The sequence below is a fragment of the Artibeus jamaicensis genome, unplaced genomic scaffold, assembly GCF_021234435.1.
Source record: "Artibeus jamaicensis isolate MK-2021 breed Jamaican fruit bat unplaced genomic scaffold, CSHL_Jam_final scaffold_369, whole genome shotgun sequence".
In the NCBI taxonomy this organism is placed as follows: domain Eukaryota; kingdom Metazoa; phylum Chordata; class Mammalia; order Chiroptera; family Phyllostomidae; genus Artibeus; species Artibeus jamaicensis.
Genome location: NW_026522042.1, coordinates 9,789,383 through 9,809,786, shown reverse-complemented (window position 1 = coordinate 9,809,786; position 20,404 = coordinate 9,789,383). Strand labels below are relative to the sequence as shown.

Here is a 20,404-nt window from a genome sequence, read left to right as displayed (position 1 = left end):
AAGTGACTATTTCAAGAGAGAGCTCAGTGGAGCCAGAACAATTACATGAACGTGAGGATATAGGCAACAGATACTTTCAAACGCCTATTAACTTCGTTCTCCTTGTCCAACTTTGTCCCTGAACATGTCACAGAGTGATGTAGGCATGTCCCCAAAGGGCCTCCTGGGCATTCGCTCCCCAGACAGGCCTCAGGTGGATACCACTGTCCTTTGCCTCTGACTCTACCTTTTCTGTGTTCCACATGACCTGCCCCCAGCAAGGGAGAGCATCTTTATTTCATATCCTGAAGGGATGCTAATGTTCATCCCTTGACATAATGGGATGATGACATAATGTTGATGTCTTGAGCTCAGGGGGCCCCATGTGACTAGCTCTGCTCAATGAAGGTGAGTGGTGGTGACATGTGTCACTGTTGGGAAGAAGCTCGAAAGACCAGCACATGGTTCACCAGGTTCTAGACAGAGGCCAGTCTGTTAGCCTGGGACCCCAGTGGGGACAGTATGGAGGAGAGGTGCAGCCTCGATGATTCTGCAGAGTGAACGATAACTTAGTCCTTACTGTTGTAATCTGCCGTGTTTGGGGATCATTTGTTACAGCATCATGACCCAGCCTATCCTGACTGATGGCAGGTGTCATGGTATTTCACACTTGGCACAACGTGAGCCTTGACCGATCAACACACATGCCACAGGACACTGTGGAGATGCGTCCAGCGTGATCGCTAGTCTTGTACCTCGATGAAGACCTACCATCCCCCCTTCTTTAAGGTGACTTTGCATGTCTCAAACCTCATTTATTGGGTATTGATTTTCTAACTTAGATTTTAGAGTCCTTAGTGATTCCAGCCCCTCTCTATTACCAGTGATGTGCTCTGCTGTGCTGGACAGGAGACAACCTTATATTTTATGGTTTCATCCCTGTTTATCATGTCTCTTCATTGAGCCCTAACAGGCATGGTCAATGTTCATGCAACTTCTGTCCCGACACAGACTACAGTTCTGTATCGGACTGTCCCTCGTTCATCCACAGATACGTATTAAGTGCATTTTATGTTTTCAAAACCCATGTGTGGGATGCTCCCATTGTATTTTGTTACTAATCATAAGGCCTTGCTGCCCCTCACTGAGCAGACCTGCACAGAAGACCGGGACTAGAAGCATTAGCAGGGAAGAAGGATATTGGCTCTTCCCCAGCATGTGGGGGACGGTAAAGCCTAGTAACCACAAGGCTTGGTTTCTGGGATCCAACTGCCCTTGGATTCCTAGCTCCCCTTATGAGATCTTTGATGGGGGCAACTTATTTTCTCTCTTTCAGTCTCAGTTTTCTCATCTGTAAAATGGGCTTGTTTGTAAAATTAGATGAGAAAATATGTGTGAAGCACTTAAGCACAGAAGTGATTCAAGCAGTCGTTTTTATTTTCCTATCATGCTAGTGTGGCCGGGTGTCTTTGGGTTCTCTGTTCCTGGCCAGCAGGTTAAATCCGGCAGAGTCCCTGCGTTACTGCCCCAGGCTCCGGAACGGTCCTCAGCTCATGGCCTGTCTCCTCAGCTTGGAATGGCTGCTCAGTCTCCTTCGTTCTCAGATTTCTCCCCCTAAAATGGGGCAGTGTGAGTGCCTACCTCGCAGAGTTGTCGTGAGGGCCAGAGAGTTCGTACATGCAAAGCCGCCGGAACTGCACCTGACGTATGACAAGCAGTCAGTAAGTGTGCACTGTTGTTACTCTCCATTTGCACATTTTGCAAGCTTGGCAGTTTTTATTTGCTCTTAGGCATCCGTCCCCTCTACCTTGCAGGCCCAGTTCCCTTACATTCTGCTGCTTTCCGCAGCCCATGTTCCCACCGCTTGCCCCTCACTCCCCCGGAGCCTCCTGGAGACATAAGGTCCAATTCAGCTGCTCCGGCTATTTCCTTCTTGGGAATAGCCTTGCAGGGCCAGTTTGCCCCCAACCCTGAATCTGGGGAAATGAAATTTCCCCACTTTTTTTTTTTTTTTTACCATTTAAGATGATACTAAGAAAGGATGGAGGGCAAGGGAAAAGTTGCTGTCTTGGTTCAAGGGCAGAATAGCAGGATATGCAGTTGGTGTGATTTTTGCCAGCAATTACTGTCCCATGGAGCGGATCTGTCTGTGCCCATCAACATTCCAATGGCTGTTCCATCACATGGTTCTGCAAGTCATCCATCGCCAACATCCATTTTCGATGGAATTTCTACCCCTGGGGTAAAGTCCGGGCTGCTCCATTTTTGGTAATCTTGAACACGTTCATAATTGTCTTTCTTCAATTTCCTCATTTAAAAATGGGCCCAGTGACACCTACCTTGTAGAGCTGTTGAAAGAATTAAAGAGAGTAATGTATGTAATGGTGGGCCAGTTGTGGGCAGCCGAGAGTTACAGAAGTCAGGGATCCAGCCAGGGACCCCCCATTAACCCGTGAGTGAGCGAGGAGACATCCGCCTCAGGGCAGGAATCCCCCTACCCCTGCCGCAGCCTGGGCCTTGGCCTGGGAATCTGCGTCTGCAGAAAGAGGCATCTCTTTCCTGGTTTCCCAAGCAGGTCCTGTGGTCTTGGGGGGCAGAGGGGTGGAGTGGACTTTCATTGTAAAATGCTGGAGACTGCCTTGCTTTGAGATGATGGTCAGTAAATTACAGTTGTTATCATCCTTAGCAAATTCATATGCTGAAATTATAAACCTACTGTTTTAAAGTTTCCACCATTTTGAGAAAAGGGAGGTGGGTCGTTTACTTTCTATTTTTAAAAATATTTTATTTATTTATTTTAGAGAGATGGGGAAGGGAGGGAGAAAGAGAGAGAGTGAAACATCAATGCGTGGTTGCCTCTAGCACACCCCCTACTGGGGACCTGGCCTGCAACCCAGGCATGTGCCCTGACTGGGAATCAAACCTGCGATGCTTTGGTTTGCAAGCCTGCGCTCAATTCACTAGCCAGGGCTAGTTTTTATTTTTTAAATGACTGGTAATCTCTGTTCTCTCAAGGATAAGAAATGCCAAGCATTTGTGGTTTCATATAAGCGTAGGCAGTGTATTGATCACGAACCTTCACGTTTGACTAACCCAAAGGCTTTGCCACGAAGGAGCCACAGGTGAAGGTTTGGTCCTGCTGCGATCCTGAGAATTGCAGGGGCCAGATTCTGGATGCGGAGCAGCAGCTTCCTAAGGCAGGTGTAGCCTGGACACCCCTCACCAGGTGTGCTCCACGGGGTGCTGGGGCTGGTGCTGGCAGGGAGAAACAAGGGACACCTGACCCAAGGGTATGAGAAAGAGTGACCGAGAGCTGCTGTCACCATTGAGTTCCAATGGCTGCTCACTTACATGGGCAGTGAGGGATGATGTCAGCCTCCTGTTACCAATTTTCGGGCATGGGACAGGTGAGCGTCAGGAGGGAGACAGCCTTGCCCAGTGAAAGGAGCCCTGCCTGAGAGAACAGCGTCTCCTACTGGGATTATGATGGAAAAAGGGAGGGTCCACATTTTTTTCTGTAGTTTTATTCGGGGGATTGTTCTAGGTTTATAGAAGAGCTGTGGAGGTGGTCCAGAGCTTCCATAACTAGCTTTCCCTAACGTTAGCATCTTGCGCTGCCATGGTTTATTTACCAAAACCAAGACATGAATGTTGGTGTGTGTTGTTAGAGAAAGGACAGTCCTTTCTCAGGTTTTACCAGTTTTTCCACGAATGGCTTGTTGTCTATTCCAGCACCAATCCAGGGTAGCACATGCATTTTCTTGTCTTATCTTCTTAGACTCGCTCAGTCTGTGGCAGATTCTCAGTCTTCCATGTCCTTGACACTTTTGAAGAACATCGGTTAATTATTTGGTAGAGTGTCGTTCAATTTGAGTCTGTGTATTCTTGACAGGAATACCAGACAGGCGAAGTATCCCTCACATCTCATCAAACCAGGGGACAAACAGCACCAACCTGGCTACTCGCTGGTGACATTACCCTTGACCACTTGGTTAAAGTGGCTTGTGGCAGGGTTCCCCTCGAAAGCTACCATTTCTCAGAGTCTGTTTTTAGACGTGAATCCAGCCCACACGTGGGAAGTTAAGCTCATCTATTGACCTAGAGGAAGAAAATCAAAGAGTTTGTGGACAGATGTTAAAATCACCATCATAATTAGTCAATATTTTTGACGAAATGCTTTGAAGCTTTGCAAATACTCCTTTATAAAAGCTCCCCCCACAACAGCTTCTACTGGCCCATGGATTTTGCATGAACCATGAACGCTGCGGGGTTCCGATGGTGAATTCTCTCCGTGTAAGGGCCCTTGTTCGCAGTCATGTTCTCAGGACTCTGGGGCAGCGTGGAGAGCTGCATGCAGAATGTGAGAGCGGGAGAGGAGTTAGAGACGTCCCCAGGTTTTGGACTCCAGGGGGCACGGGAGAGGGGGAGATTTGGAGGCTGACAGTGATGGTTTCGAGCTGGAACATTTGGACTTAGGGTGCGTGGAAACCAAGGTCTAGCAGACTGATTGGGTACTTATGTGGAGCTTACTTGGAAAGGCACATTTGTAGGTGCCTGGGAATGCCATGGGGGTAAGTGGGGTCACCTGGGAGAATGGAACTCACCATGGGGCCAAGGTCAAGGGCAAGGGGAAGTTCACAGGGACCCCCACAGAAGAATATTTGTGTAAAACCTCACCATTGACTCAGTAAGCTAACAAACTGCTAGATACACTATTTTTCTCTCCTTCTGCCCCGACAAATAATATACTTTCATGATGACCTGGGAGACCACATTCAACTTTGGCTTTCTCAGACTCCTTGCATTTCACTTTGAAGAGAGGCAACATGCAGAGAACTGGCTCCAAGCCTCAGTCTGGCACAGTTCTCTGCCTGTCCCTGAAGGGCTGCTGTGTGTGCATGTGGGCATCTCAACCTGTAAGCTCTGTCCGCCACCATCCGGGCCACCAGCCATCTGCTGCCCACCCCTCCTCCTGAGGACATACACTCCAACAGCATGGCCACCCTGTGAAGGGTAGACCCAAGAAAGAGCCCACCATGGACCAGGGAACCAGCTCAGGACTCTGGACAGGGAATCGTTTACTCCTGGGTACTCAGGGACTGGTCTACAGGTGGGGTGGCATCCTGGACTCTCAGTTGGAATGTCCTCTTGGCCTGGGAGGCCACATGCCAGCAATGGGAACTGGTCGGCCTGAAGTGTGGGGTTACGTTCTGCAGTTAAACTCTGGAGTGGCGCATTGCTCTGTGCAATTACACTCTGGAGTGGGGCATTGGTTTCTGCAACTACACTCTGGAGTGGGGCATTGGTTTCTGCGATTACACTCTGGAGTGGGGCATTGCTCTCTGCAATTACACTCTGGAGTGGGGCATTACTTTCTGAAATTCTGCTCTAGGATTGGTGGATTTCAAAGGGAAGCACACTTGTGATGTGAACGCTACCCTCTGTCCCCCTGAAAAGAAGCTGACAGGGCTCCAGAAGTCAGTGGTGCATTTCTGAAGTGTCTGGGGATTTCTTGAATCCCAAGTGACTGGAACAAACACTGGTCTGTGTCTCACCTCCCGTTTTCTACTGCTGCCTTGAGGGCATCACTGTGGAATTGGCCCTGGCGGCAGATTTGTATTGAATCGTTACATATTCATGGGGCTGTGTTAGTACTGACAGTGGGAACAAGCTCCGAAAAGATGGAAATAGGGTTTTTTCCCTATTCAGAATTTTCTGGGTTTTTTTAGTCAGTCTGGGCACTTTGCAGTGCATCAGTGAATATAACTTGGTTCATTCTGTGAAAATCAAATAAGTAAAAAGCTAGCAATGTATTTCTGCCACAGATGATTTTTATTTGCATTTTGAAGTGTTTCGATGAATTGGATCACAAAACTAATTGAATCAGAGATGAATTTTGCTCAGGAAGTTCAAGTATTTTATGATGTAAAATTATCATAAGAAATTGACCTAATTATTCAGAAGTTTCTGGTACAAAAATCTAATACACTTTTGAAAGACTTCCAAAGAAACAAGCCCAGGAATACGGCTCCCTCATGGCAAAGAAACACTCTTATTTATTTATCTCCTAAGAAGTATAGCTTTTAGCTTACAAGAACACCGCTTCAGGATGTATTGTATAAATGTATTATGCTAGTTTTAAAGGCTTCAATTCTTCAAAGTCAGTTTTCTATTGTGAATATACGCCTCTGTCACTGTAACTGTCGGTTAATTACGAGTGTGATTCTTGCATTTAACTGCCTCAGCCTTGCTCAGTCCATGTGTAAGTAGCCTACAACCTGGACCTTTTATTTTTAATATTGAGGAAGCACTGGTATGTTTTTATATTACAATAGATTAAAATCCCAGAAGACCTCCATGTGATAACCATTATCAAAATTTTTGCTTCCTTTGAAGTTTTTGGAAAATGTAGCTGGGGCTTGGCTTGTCCAAAGGTTAGACTTTCTCCTGATGACTCAGGATTTGTAGAGATATGAGGAGAGTTATTTATCTTTCACTGGGAGCAGCTGGAAAAGATTTAGGGAAATACGTTGATTGGCGCGGTGCAGCCCAGCTAGGACCACATACCACTGTGTTCTTTCCTCCGGAGTTGATATCAGGCTGTGGTGTCGAGATTTTTCTGTTTTTTTTCTGGCCTTTCCGGTCCTCTGCCCTTTTCTGCCGGGACTCTATCTCTGGTGGGGCCGTGTACCTGGTTGCTTACTGCTGCCTTTAATCTACCCTGCTCCATGCAGACACCAGTAATTGTGCCATCTGCGTGTAAGCTTGCTCTGCATGTACAGCTGGAGACCTGCCCTCCCCTCAAGGACGCGTCAGACAAACAGGCCAGGAGCCAAAAGCTGTGTTTGCTGCGCAGACACGCCTCCAGACCAGGCGTCGGGTGCTTCCTTCCCACCCAAGGGCCATTCATTCATCCCTGCTACTCACAAGTCTTCTTCTTCCTTGTTATTGAAATTATTGGGGTGACACTGGTTAACAACATTACATAGGGTTCAGGGGCATAATTCCACAGCACATCATCTGTACACTGTCTTGTGTGTTTACCACTCTATTATCCCCCTTTACCCTCTTCCACCTTCCCCAGCAATCGCCACGCTGTTGTCGGTGTCAATGAATTTTTCCTCTTTTTTGCTCAATCCCTCCACCCCTTCTCTCAGCCTCCCAACCTTCTCCCCTCCCCCAGCAGCTGTCAGCCTGCTCTCTACCTGTGAGTCTGTCTCTGTTTTGCTTGTTCATTAATTTCGTTCATTAGATTCCACATATGAGTGAAACCATATGGTACTTGTCTTTCTCTGCCTGGCTTATTTCACTTAGCCTCATGTTCTCCAGGTCCATCCATGCTGTCACAAAGGCTAAGATTTCCTACATTTTTACAGCTGAGTAATTCCTTCTTGTAAATGTACCACGGCTTTTTTATTCCCTCATCTACTGATGGGCGCTTGAGCGGCTTCCAGATTTGGCTGTTGCAAATAATGCTGCCATGCAGATAGGGGTGCGCACGTTCTTTCCAATTGGTGTTTTGGGTTCTTCGGATAAATTCTATTCGCAAGTTTTAGAGCCACCAGCCCTATGGCCCCAACAACCTTCATGTTGCATTCAACTGATTTGCAAAAAAAAAAAATTCCGTGTGGTTTACTAACACATTTTCTCCAGAGGGAGGTGGGCCATGCAGGCTGTAGAAGCTGTGGGAAGGAACTATATTTGTTACGATCCAGAAAGTTTCGAGAAGCCAGCGGGGAAGTCTTGGCCAGTGGCACATAGGTTCCGCTGCATGCATAGTTCCGAACAATGGCAGCGTGGCACCAGGCACTGGGTTGAAGGGAATTCTGAGGCCCCTGTGACAAGGAAAGGATGGATACTACGTGACCTACTCGATGCTGAGGGTGACTGCCAGGTTTCAGGAAGTCACAGTGGACAGTGATGCTGTTTGCCAGGACAGGGGTCACTGGAGGGGCTCAGGTTGAAGAGAGTCTCTCTGTCCCTTGTCCCATCGATAGGACCTCAGGTCAGTGCCTGAGAGTTCTCTATTCTCCGCACCCTCGTCTGCTTCATTTACCTCCTGTCCGCTTGGTAATTGCCACTCTGACAGGTGTGAGGAGATAGCTCATGTGGTTTTGACTTACATTTTCCTGGTGGTTAGTGATGTTGAGCACCTTGGATGTGCCTGTTGGCTATTTGTGTGTCTTCTTTGGAGGAAGGCCCGTTCAGATCCTTTGTCCATTTTTGAATTGTGTTATTTGTATTTTGCTGTTGAGTTGTATGATTTCCTTTTTACATTTTAAGTATTGACCCCTTATTAGGTATACGGTTTGCAAATATTTCCCCAATTTTATTCATTCTAAAATGATCCTAAAATTAATAATAATAATAATTGTAGCATCATATAAATGTTAGTTATTTTGAGAAAGAAGGAAAAATCTTCCAGTTGGTATGCAGGGCATCTGAGTAAGTCACATGAAGGTGGCCTGCTTGGAGCACTGGGCTTCCACCCCCCTCCCCCCACGGGTCTAGTTCAGAATTTTCAAGGAGACATAAAGCCAGGGCCTTAGATATCATAAGACCTGGCCTGGGCCATTCTCTTGGCCTTCATGCCCTGTGAGGCCCCATCACCCCTGTGGCAATGACCTCTAATTTCCACCATGGCGGAGAATCCAAGGGGACATAGCTGTGGAACATAGTTTAGAATCGGGACTGCCCCGGGAAATCTAAGGTTTAAAACTGTAAATACATATTATATATTTAGCATATATAATCAACACAACAATCAGCAGAATAAAAATATATGTGCACACATAAGTATTTGAAAAATTGCCTTGAAACACTTGAATAAAATTGACTAAAAGGAGGTATACTCTACTAAAATTTTGACAAGACTTCCAAATGGTGAATTATTATTTTTGTATTTTCTGAATGTTGGCAATTTGGATATATTGTTTTTACGAACATAAAACTGATTATGTGTAAGTATAAAATTATTTAAGGTAAGTGTACAGTAAGACATTGGAAATTTTCTAACCCCAGCCTTACACTTAACCACATTTTGAAACATTCTGCAGTGGGGATGGACTGGCTCTATAGAGACATATATATAAAACATCATGTCCCACTGAGTTAAAAAATGAATTTATCCTGCTTTAATACATTCCAAGCTCCCAGAGTCAAGTCAGAAGTGTTCGATCTGTGGTACCCCAATTTCCCTCTGCTGGTCCCGAAGTTGCCAAAGGGACTGAGGGCCATCGCTGGGCTGACTTCCCTGCCACTGCCAGGTTGGGAGGGGACAGCAGAGCTTGGGCGAAGTCACGCTGGAGAGAAGGCTGGCCGCATCCGGCTTTCCATCTGCAAACACCCTCCCTGTGTCTTGTATAAGTACAACTATGGTGGGACACACGGACCTTCTGACACAATCTCTTTTGTTTCGGGCAAAAACAAAACAGGCAAGATGGGGCCTCCTCTGCACGTCGCGCTGGACGCACTGAACTGCACGGCTTTCAGCATCCAGTGGAAAATGCCCAGGCACCCCAGGCGCCCCATCACTGGGTATACCGTGAGTACCTGGGCCCTGGGGGACCCCGCAGCGCTGGCCTGGGCTGCCCGCGCGCTCCTCTGTCAGCCCTGCCCTGTGGATCCCTGCCCCACGCTCCCTCCTGAAACCAGAGGAGGCAACCCCCCTCCCCAGGGCACTTGTAAGTGCCCTGAAAGTCAGTTAGGGTCTGCCCACCCTTCCCCCATTCAGAGAGGACATGATTCCTGTGTCCTGTTGTCTGCAGTCAAATTTAGAGGAAAGCAGACCCACGGGAGATACATAGTCCCTATGGAATGTTGTCAATACAAAAGAAAGTCAAATGTGAATTAGAGGAAGGGGGGGACTGGCCAGGTGGAGAAGGGAAGAGAGGATACGTCCCTGCCTATCGGAGTTTACCCTTTGGAGTGACTACACTTTCACCAAAATCTTTTCTTTGAACAGTGTTTTTGAAATGAGTCAACTTTTAGAAGTCAGAAGATTTCGAATAAATATTTGGAGATCTCAGATCTCTGGGGGTATTGGGAGCGCTGGCCGCCCTGGGCCACTGTTCTCCTGGGGCACCACACGGACTGGAGCTGCCTGCCCGCTTCAGATGGGACGGATGCCCCGCGCTGCACCCAGTGACATTCCAGACCCCCTCACCCTCCTGTCACCCTCTCACCAAGGGAGGGTGGCCACTTATCAGTGCCCTTGTCCTGCTGTCTTCTTGAAGTAGAGAAATTGTGTTTCCCGGTTCATGTAGCAAACGTGGGAAAGCGAAAGGTTACTTGACAGGCGTGGTTTTCAGAAAAACAACAGAAGCTGGGGCCAGCCCTCCCCGGCCTGTGCCCCCAGACAGGAGGCCCGGTCTGGCTCTGCGGGGCTCCGGGCCGGCGGATGGCCTGGCCAGCTGTCTGATGCTTGCTGCCGGGCAGAGCAGTGTGTGAGGGGCCGGGCACCTCGGGGGTCCCCTGCGGAGCCCGTGCGTCCAGCACGCAGGCTCGGTGGGCTGCAGAAGTCCCGCCCCCCTTACCCCGGTGTCTGCGGCTTTCCCAGGTCTTTTACAATGCCGTGGGCGAGGATAAACCCCCGCAGGAGCGGCACCACGGCGTGCGGCTGGGCCAGGACATCGCCACCCACGTGAGTACCTGCGTGCCAAGCACCCCTGGGGCTGGCCTTTCAATGACACGCGGGAGTGTTTCTACTTTGGGGGGGATGTGTGCCTACATACGCAACAACAGCAGGGAATGTGTGTTCCGTGGTCCTTGGGAGTGTGAGGCTGCCTTTCACGCCCATGCATGTTTGCACCTGTGGGAAGGCAGCCACAGGAAGAAAGTTCTGGCACCAGCGCTCGAATTCTGGACTCAAGCCCCCGGCTCATCATGCAGGGAAAAGCCAACTTTCAGCTGTTTTCCCCTTCTTTTTTCAAAAAGTTCAAGTTCAAGTGTTTTGAAATCTCAGTAAACCTTTATCCACAAACATGACACATCTGTGCCCTCACCACCGCCCGGGGACACAACGCAGAAGAAAATGACGTCATCTGAAGTGTACATTCGAGGGTCCACATTATTCTCCTCCTGGAGCCGGCTCCCCTGTCCTTCACCGACCGATCATTGCTGGCTTTTCTTCATCTGTTTCTTCTGTTTGCTGTCACGGTCTCGCCGGGTGAATTTTTCTGTCTTAGGCATTTTCTCTCTTCTCTTGCTCCCCTTCCCTGCTCTGCAACTGCCCCGCAGGCCAGGGCCTCGCCCGGCTCTCTGCGAGGAGCTGGCATTCGTGCCCAGAATGCCACTTCGGGGCAGCTCGAGGTCACACTGGGAACTCCCGTGGGGTGTGTGCCTTCCGGGCGCTGCGCATGGAAACCGATTTGTCCTGGCGATAAGTCGCTGCCCCTTCCTGAGCATCGGTTACCTGCCAGGCTCTAGCCCTCATTTGCTTTTCTGTGTAATCTTCATGACTATCCTGTGGCCTCATTTTAGTGACAGCAAGGATGCTGAGACTCAGCTGATATGACTGTACCCAATCACACGTTAGCCCATGGCAGAGTCGACGGTAACCCGGGGCCTCTGAGCTGCGCTCTGGCTGTGCGGCTCCACACACGGCCAGTGCTCTGGCAGGGGCCCCACGACCCCAAAAGACAAGCGTTTTCACCTTGCGCGGACTTCGCATGATTTGCTTTTGATCCCAGACTTCTGCTCCAACCCCCCTCATCTGCCTCAGCAGAAACCCTCGGCCCTAAGCTCTGGGGCCGACTCTGTCCTAACGGGGGCCTTGGGTTGGCCTTGCCTAGGAACCATCCACCGGGGGTCCGCCTCCTCTCGGCTGCACTGGCAGTGCCAACAAGCCAGGGGCCCATCAGGGGGCTGGCACCGTCTTAGCAGTGTCCCTAGCCACGTGCCTGCTGTCCTGCGGTGAGTGTGGCTGCAGCAGTCCAGGCAGGGAGGGCACAGGCCTGGGACAGGTGTTCTGGAGTCAGCACAGTGTCTCAGATCGAGATCCTGCACTGCCATGTGAACCTGGGCTGGACACTCGGGCCCCTCGAATGTGTGATTTGGATTTCATGGCCTTAGTGGGACGGCCGCTGCAGTGCCAACACAAAACAGAGGACCAGGAGGGGACAGGCACCGGGTTTCTGGACCCCCTTCCTGTACTTGCAGCTTGGTGACTCTGTCCGAAGTCCCTTATCCTGTCTGAACCCACCTTTCCCCCATGGAAGGGGTGTGATAATCACCCCCTGGCGGGTGCCAACCAAGGCCGTGTCTGTGGAAGCCTTTGGTAAAATGCGAAAGCAGCTGCACAGATGTCCGTCGTCACCCCCGACGGTCACTGCCTTTGTGTGGGAAATGTGCCCTCTCTGTTGGGTGCAGCCAGGCGTGAGAGGATGCGGTCTGGTCACGGCGTTTGCCCGCCTTGCGGGTTTCACGTACCTTCCAGGTGGCTGCTGTTCTCACCAGAAAAGCAGAGCCCCTGTTCCTGGGCAACTCTCAGGCTTGTGGGAAAAACCACAGTCGCTCTGACTGAGCAGTTAGGGAGCAACAGGAGGTCAAATGTCATTAACATGCCACTTACCAGGCAGGCTGAGGTGCTGAAGAGGCAGAAATTCATGTAGGAGCAAGTGCTCGAGAGGTAGAATTTGGGGCTAAGAACTGAAGCCAGGCTGTTTCTGGGAAGGTGAAAGGGGGGGGGGGCCGTTCAGATCAACGGGAATGAGTGTGCGTGTGTGGGTACAAGCCCGCTGCTGCGGGTGTGGGTGGGGGTGGGGCACACGTGGAACGTGAAGCCTGGAGAGAGGAAATAACGACCAGTAAAGGCAGTGAGTCGGGAAGAGGGCAGAGGGGGCCCTGGATTCGGGCGGCCCGCATTGCGGCCAGCCAGCTGGTAACCTCACTGGTCTCAGTTGACCCACCAGTGCAACAGGGGGTCAAATAGCACCTATCCACAGATAGCGGGTCTCCGGTTCCAAACCGCCGGCCAGGGTGCTCCAGGGCCCTGCAGCCAATCCCTGGGGCACTGTGGGATGTTTGAACTTGGGTTTTCAAAGGAAACAGCTGCTGCGCCAGCTAGTACGACCTGGTCGATTGGGTGTAACTACCGGACCAGGGAGCTGCTAGGCATTTCTTTTGGACTAGAGGTGCTGTAAAAATCCTGCTGAGGCACTAAAGGTGACGTGAACAGCGGCATTGTGGGGCGCTCTGCCCTGTATCATGTCATCCTGGAGCATCCTGTTATGTTAGAGCATTAGATGAGGTCACGGTCACAGAGCCCTCAGCGCACCCCCCGCACGGAGGACGAGCCAGGCGAGGGGTCCGCGGTCTCTGTTGTGCAGGGAGGCTGGGCGGCCCTGGGCGGGGCTGGGCAGGGCAGGGCGGGGTGGAGGTGGTCCCTAGGGGGGCAGGGGGGGCGACCCTGGGAGGGCGCACTTCTCTCCTGGAGGTTTTCCCTTCCTCTTCATGGTGGCTTGTTTTCTCCTCTGCAGGGGCAGTCTGGTCATCGGGTGATCTTTGTAAGTATGCTTTTGGAACCTTTGGGAAGTTAAACTTTTGCCCCAACCCAGGATTCGGGGGCTGTCTTTTGATCAAAATGTTACTTTTCCCACATCTCCCTCTCACTGACGAAGGCACACTACCCCAGGTGAATTGTTAGTCGTTTGGGAAGATGCCACCTTTTTTTTTTTAATCTTCACCTGAGGCTGTTTATTGGTTTTGAGAGAGACAGACAGAGTTAGACAGATAGACAGACATCAGCATGAGAGAGGAGCATCGATCGTTTGCCTCCCACTCACGCCCTGACTGGGTATTGATCCTGAAACCTATGTATGTGCCCTGACCGAGGATCAAACCTGCGACCTTTCAGTGTGCGGGACGGTGCTCCAGCCAACTGAGCCACCCGGCCAGGGCAGGACGAAGGCAGCTTTGTTTGCACCGCTTCCTCTCACACAGCAGAGTAAGGTCAAGAGCGTTATTCTTAGGAGTCGAAGTGATTTTAGCTTCGTTCCAAAACTGGGTGGCAAAGACTGAAACAAAAAGAAAACCCTTACAGCAGTGAGCACCGCTGTGGGGGTGGTTCCCCTCCGGCTGCTCCGGGCCACCTAGAGCTGGGGGCTTGCCTTCTTGGATCAAATGCCGAGCAAAAGATTGGGTCGACAAATGATGAAATGGCCCATATTTCCTGGCTGAAGAATTCTGAGGCATTCTTTGATAATCTGATCATCTGCCTGTGTGAAGACTTCTGATTTGATTAGCATTTGACACTCTTTCTTAGAAGAGCAACCTACGATTTCATCCTGGAAAAATAAATAATAAATCAGGGCAAGCTGGTCCTTTCTTAGAGATAGAGGAAAGGATGTTTAACCTGGCAGTCTCTGCACTTTTTGATCATGCATACCATCAGTTAATAAATATTTGAACATGTAACAATATATGTATGTTATGTACTTATTAATTATACATATGCTACTCTACTGATGCATTATATGCTGTAGAAATCCCACAGGATTTGAAAGGAGGAGAATAAACAAATAGAAAGTTCTCCTGTTTCATCTCGATAGCTTGTCTCCCCCTCCTGGGGACGTACCACCACCCTGCTCGGGGCCCCTCTGCTCTTGTGGGCCCAGGCAGTGATTCTGCTTGGATCTTACTCAAGGTCAGAGAGACACAGCTTAGCCAGGAATCCTGAGACTGCACCTGGCCCTGTCACCAGAGCAAGGGTCACCTTGGGCAAGGCCACCAAACCCCTCTGAATGTCCCTTTGACTGTAAAATGAAAGGCTTAATGAGTGATGTTCCCCAACCCAGGGTTCCTTTGTCCCCTGCAGGGCATGTGTGGGTATTTGACTGGACAGGCTTCAGGGAAGCCTTGCAATAAACAGGACAGGCCCATTTGAGAAAGGTTTGTCCTGGCCCAAAGCCACTGCCGCCCCTCCTGCGAACCCCTGGAGGGGGCTCTCTAACTGTCTGTGGCCACCCAGGGGGTGGAGTCCCCCCAACCCCGCCCTCCACTCTGGCCGGCACATCCTCTCTCCGCACCTTTGGGAGAAGCATGTTTTAAAGAAAGGGCTCTTCTCTCTTTGTGGTGCCTTCCATCTGATGATGCTAGAAGATACTGCCAGCTGAGAGCCAGCCCTGACTTGCAGAGTTGAATCCAAGGTTACCAGCTGCCAGTGTGAGTTACAGAAGAAGCATCGTAGGATTTCAGTGTTGGAACACTGGCCAGCGCAGTTGAGTGGCCCAGCCGTTGGGCCAGACCCTGAGTCCTCTGGCTCCCCTTCCAGGGCTCTCACTCCGGGCCTCCGCTGAGCCCTGTGAACGGGACCTCTCCCAGTGTGGTGGCCCTGTGTCTGGCTAGCGAGCAAGACGGCTTGTGGTGTCATTTTTGGAAACCCAGCAGAGGGAGAGAATGCGGCACAGGAGGGAGTGACGGTGAGGTCTGAGATCGGGGTCTAGTACTTACGTGCTGATTTGCAGTGATACCTTAAATTTCTGGTACATAAACTCCTGTGTTCATAGATAAACTAATAATCACCTGGCCTTTGGTGCTTATGAAAAGTATATGTTTTGTAGATCTAAATATTATCTAGTGTTTTTTCATCCACGTATTGTAGAATTAGAGTCTGGGCCTTGGAGTCTTAAAATGCTCACCTTGTCACTTTATAAATCTATGTCCTAGAGAAATAGTTCCCTTTCTAGGGATTCCCTTTATCTTCTATAAATGAAAATGAGAGTGAGCCCCACCTCCCAGGACTGAAGGAAGGATTCGGCCGGGCCGTGTGTGTTCCCGGAGCAGAGAAAGCACACGTGGTAACTAGCGGTGGCCGTATTGGGTATTGGCTCACAGCTAATGCCTACAGTAACCCGTGAGCCCACAGCAGTACCTCTGCCCTTCACACAACATAATGAATTCACAGGGGAAAAGACCCTGAAGCGAAAGCCTGTGAGAACAGCATGTGGTTTGAAACAGTGCCTCTGCTTCTGTGGGAAAAGCCAGGCCTGCAGTCGGGAGCCTAGTGAGAACCGAGTCTTGTGCCTGCCTGCTATGTCCAGTCTCTCAACCCAACTTGACATTCAACCCAGGGTCAGAGGGTGGAACTCAGGTGCCCAGATTCAGGAATTCCAGCAGGAGGGGCTGTGGAAGCAGGTCCGTGTGTTCAGTAAAGGATCTTCATGGAGCCGCGTGTAGGCTAGAGTAGGGGCGGGAGGGCGGGATTGGAGACAGACACTCTCCAGGGGGCTGTCGAAGCGGCCCAGGCCAGGATTCGGAGGAAGTGGAAGAGGGGAGCAGGTCTGAGGGGCGTGTGCTGGTGGCCGGAGCGAGGTGGGTAAGGGAGTCAGCCCTGTCCCTGGTCTTACTAACCCCAGGGCTTGAGCAGAAGTGCAGATGCTGTTCGTCGGAGTGGAGGGGCCAGCAGTAGGCCTGTAGGAGGATGTCCACTTACTCGGGGCGTTGGATGGCTTAATTCCTTTTCTTTGTGCATTCACGAGTTAACGTACTTGTCCGTCAAAAAGCATTGCTTAGGCCTTTGCTACATATCTGATAACACTATGCTAAGCCTTGGGATGCCAGAGAATTAAGAACTGGCTTCCTGCCCTCAGCTGGGTGGAGAGAAGGTGACAGACAAACTGACAATTACAGCATAAGGTGAGCGCTGTTGACACCGAGGTACACCAAGGACACTGGCGATCAGAGAGGAGGGGGCCCAACCGGAAACCAGGCTGGAGTCTAGGGGTCAAAGGAATGAGGTAACGTCTCAGCTGAACTGAGTCATGCAGGGTGGGCAGGGGTGCGCCCAGCAAGACCGAGGAGAAGGCACTTCATGTAGAGGGAGCAGCAGGTTCAAAGGCCCAAAGACACGGGATTGAATGGTATAAATTTGAGCCCTGCCAAGTTCTCAAGTCTGACTGGAATACGGATGCACGGAAGCCAGGTGATGCTGGAAGGATTAAACGGGGACACAGATGTGCTCTTCTGAGGAGTGTTGAGGTGGGAAGGGACACGGTCGGATTCGGGGTTCAGGAAGGCAGCTCCAGCAGGGTGGAGTCTGTACTGGAGGAGCAGGCGGAGTTGGCGGCGGGGAGAGTTGGAGCCCATTGTCAGAGTTACCGGGGCTTGGACTGGAGTGTCTGTGAGGACCCTGTGACACAGCCAGGTCCGGGTGAAATGACAGTGCTGGTTGCTGTGTGGGGACCGTGTTGATGGTGGAGGGGGAGGGTGGTGAACCGAGGAGGGTGTCAGGAGTTTCCGGTTTGGGTAATGAGGGAGAGGACAGGAGGTGCAGCCAAGTTTAGTTTCGTTTTCGGTGGGAGGCAGAGGAAGGATTCGCTGATCTTTGGTTCACTGAACCAACGTAATCTTTGGTTACGTTGAATCTGAGTTGCTGGGTAGCTGTCGGGTAAAGATGTTCGAGAGGCCGTCACAGACCCACAGCTGGACATCAGGAGGCAGGGCAAACCTGGGGGTGCAGATCTGGGGGGGCCTCACGTGAAGGGGGGGTGCTAGAAGCTCAGGGAGTATGGGATGAGCTGACCCACAGAAGACTACAGAGTCCTCCCTCCCTCATCTGAGGTTCACTTTCCACAGTTTCATTCCCCACAGTCAGGTGAGGTCTGAAAGCATTAAATGGAAAATCCCCAAAATAAACAATACGCAAGTTTCAAATTGCACACCGTTCTGCGTAGCATGATGAAGAAATCTCGTGCCATCTCGCTCCATCCCGCCCAGGACACGAATCATTCCCTTGTGCAGCCTCTCCACACTGTATATACTCCATGCCCTTAGACGCTTATTGTATAGATTTCAGTAAAGGAATTCTCTAGCCTTGTAAAGTATATCATGGTGTTTTCCTTTTTTGCAAGTTTGAAAATGTGGCCCATCTCAGAGAAGCAAAACAGCCTCTGTCCCATACAATTTCACAGGGACCTCAGGATGCAGCCCTCATGGAAATTGTCTGGTTCCCACACTGACGCCTTTCCTCTCTGGGCATTGGCAGGAGGAAGTGATCGGAGGTTTGAGGCCAGGCACCGAATATGAAGTGAGTGTGGCAGCTTCCAGCCCGACGGGCAAAGGGTGGCTCAGCTCTTTGCGGCGTGTTACCACCTTGCCCCAAGGTAAAATGGGTTCGATTCATCAACAGAAGGAAGGTGATGTGTGCTCTTCATTCATCCCTTCATTTCATTATATGTCAACGAGGACCTACTATGTGCCAAGCACTGTACTAGGCTCTGGGAATTCATTGATGAACAGAACAGCTCCTGCCCTCTTGAAACTTAGTGGGATGGGTTAAGACTTCACCTAGTTAATGTGTAGCCACAGGCTGGGGTACGTGCTCCCTACTGTGCTATTAGATTCTCCCAATACAGGGGGGAGGCGCCTAGGAATTCCCTGAGGTGCCTACTAAGTGGCGATCTGATGGTGAGAGGGAATTAAGAAGGTGAGGAAGGGGAGTGGGCGGAGAGATTTATAGGCAAAGGGAACCCAACCAAGGCTCACTGAGGTGGCTGTGGGGCGGGGACAAAGGTGCTTTGATCACAGGACATTGCTCACAAGCAGCTCGCTGTGGAGGGCGAAGCAATTAGGAAGTGAGTAGCTCCCGTGTATCTGAGATCTGTGCCCCAGACTCCGGGGCACTGGGGAGAGGGCACTTCTCCCCCTTGATGCTCATGGAGGGTTTCAGAAAGAATCCTATCTTTTGCCCAAATTTTCAGCTGCATAGGGTTTTGCTAGGAAAGAAAGCAGGAAAAATGTTTCTGGCAGAAGAATTGTATAAATGAAGGCCAAAGGACACGGAAGTCTGGGTAGGAAAACAGCGCCGCAGTTGCCTTGGGGTGAGAGGGTCACGGGTGGCTCCTCCTTCTCTACGCTGGAGGGCGTTTCCCACACGCCCCAGTGTTGGCATGTGCTCTGATGGCCGGGCGTGGGACAGGCACACACACACACACACACACACACTCACTCACATGCAAAGTGGCTCAGCATTCATTTCCCCATAGGAAAATATCAAGTCCAATGTGCAAACCGAGATGAAAGGCTGTTAGGAGGTGGAAGAATGACGAGGTTTTAAAGGGGGCGCACCCTGGTGTGTCCCAAGGTCAGGGGTCCGGGTGAGGGTTGAGTTGAATTCCCAGCCCGCGTCAGGGCTTGGGGAAGAGGGACTCGCATGTTACATGGTGAATCCAGTTGTGGCTGTTGTTTGGTTGGTTGGGTTTGGATTCGGAGGTGGTTCTGAACGGAGATGTGTAGGGAGTAGGAAGCACACGTGTTTTGTTACCTGTTCAGTGTCTCCGGCAGCCAAGTTCCCCAGCCAACTGTTGTTTGCCGTCTTGCCTAGATTCCTGCCTGCCTCCCGCAACGCCCCAACGGCCGCAGGTCACCGTGGTGTCCGAGTCCGAGGTGGCCCTGTCCTGGAAGCCCGCAGAGAGTGCAGGGAGCTCCCCTATTCAGTACTACTCTGTGGAATTCATCAGGTAGGTTTGCGTGCCACGCCCACAAGCCCAATGCAGTGACCTCGGCTACTCCGAGCGTGACAGGGATTGTCATCTCATAGCATGGCATTTAATAGATGACCAGGTCGTGGAGACCTATACTATACTGTCCCTGGGCCAGCACCTGTCCCCCTCCTCTTCAGTGGCAGGTCATCTGGTAAACCTGGTCTCACTCACGGGGCCTCTTCCCCATTTCCCTTCCACCGTCAGAGACTGATCTAGGCTCTAAAACTCGGAGTCGCTGTTGCTAAAAAGCCTGTCTGCCTTTGTCTCCCTGCATTTGAATTGTTGTCCTTGAAGTAAATATTTGATGGTGACTTTTCTGGAGGCAGAGGGGGAAAGCCCGTTAAAAAAACAAGTACAGGCCCTGGCTGGTGTAGCTCAGTGGATTGAGGGCGGGCCTGCGGACCGAACAACCGCGGTTCGATTCCCAGTCAGGGCACATGCTTGGGTGGCAGCCCAGTTCCCAGCAGGGGACGCACAAGAGGCAACCATACATTGATATTTCTCTCCCTCTCTCCTTTCTCCTTCCCTTCCCCCCTAAAGATAAATAAATAAAATCTTTAAAAAAAAACCAAAAACAAGCACAATTCATTGTTTCTGTGTTGCCTTGGGCAGGTTCCTCAGCTTGGTTTCAGTTTTTCTTTTTCCTCATCATCTCTCCCGTCCTTGTTATTCAGTTCCTTCGAGGGCAAATGAGCAATTAGGAGCTTTTCTGAGAGTTTACAGATGAGAAACATGGCTTCTCTATACTGCTATATGTAATTTTAAGCAAAAGGGAACAAGTGAGCAGAAGGAATCTCCGACCTAAGGTCCTTCCCCTGAACTGGAGTGGCCGTAGTCCTTTGAATCGAAGCGCCTGGCTGATGAAAACCGTGTTTGCGGAGCGGTGTTCTTCACAGTCGGGCTGTGTGGTTTGTCTGGGGCGGACCGCTTCACGGAACCACAAA

The 20,404-nt window shown here is 50.7% G+C and overlaps 1 protein-coding gene across 2 annotated transcripts in view; it reads left to right on the top strand.

The window, feature by feature from the left end:
- Positions 1-20,404, top strand: part of EGFLAM (EGF like, fibronectin type III and laminin G domains) — a 139,228-nt gene that overhangs the window by 38,952 nt on the left and 79,872 nt on the right. For both annotated transcript variants that reach the window (XM_037128989.2, XM_053657321.1), the window contains exons 2-6: positions 9,414-9,523; positions 10,538-10,621; positions 13,458-13,484; positions 17,963-18,080; positions 19,301-19,436. In XM_037128989.2, coding sequence (XP_036984884.2) covers positions 9,414-9,523; positions 10,538-10,621; positions 13,458-13,484; positions 17,963-18,080; positions 19,301-19,436 — 475 coding nt within the window. The remainder of the gene's footprint in view (positions 1-9,413; positions 9,524-10,537; positions 10,622-13,457; positions 13,485-17,962; positions 18,081-19,300; positions 19,437-20,404) is intronic.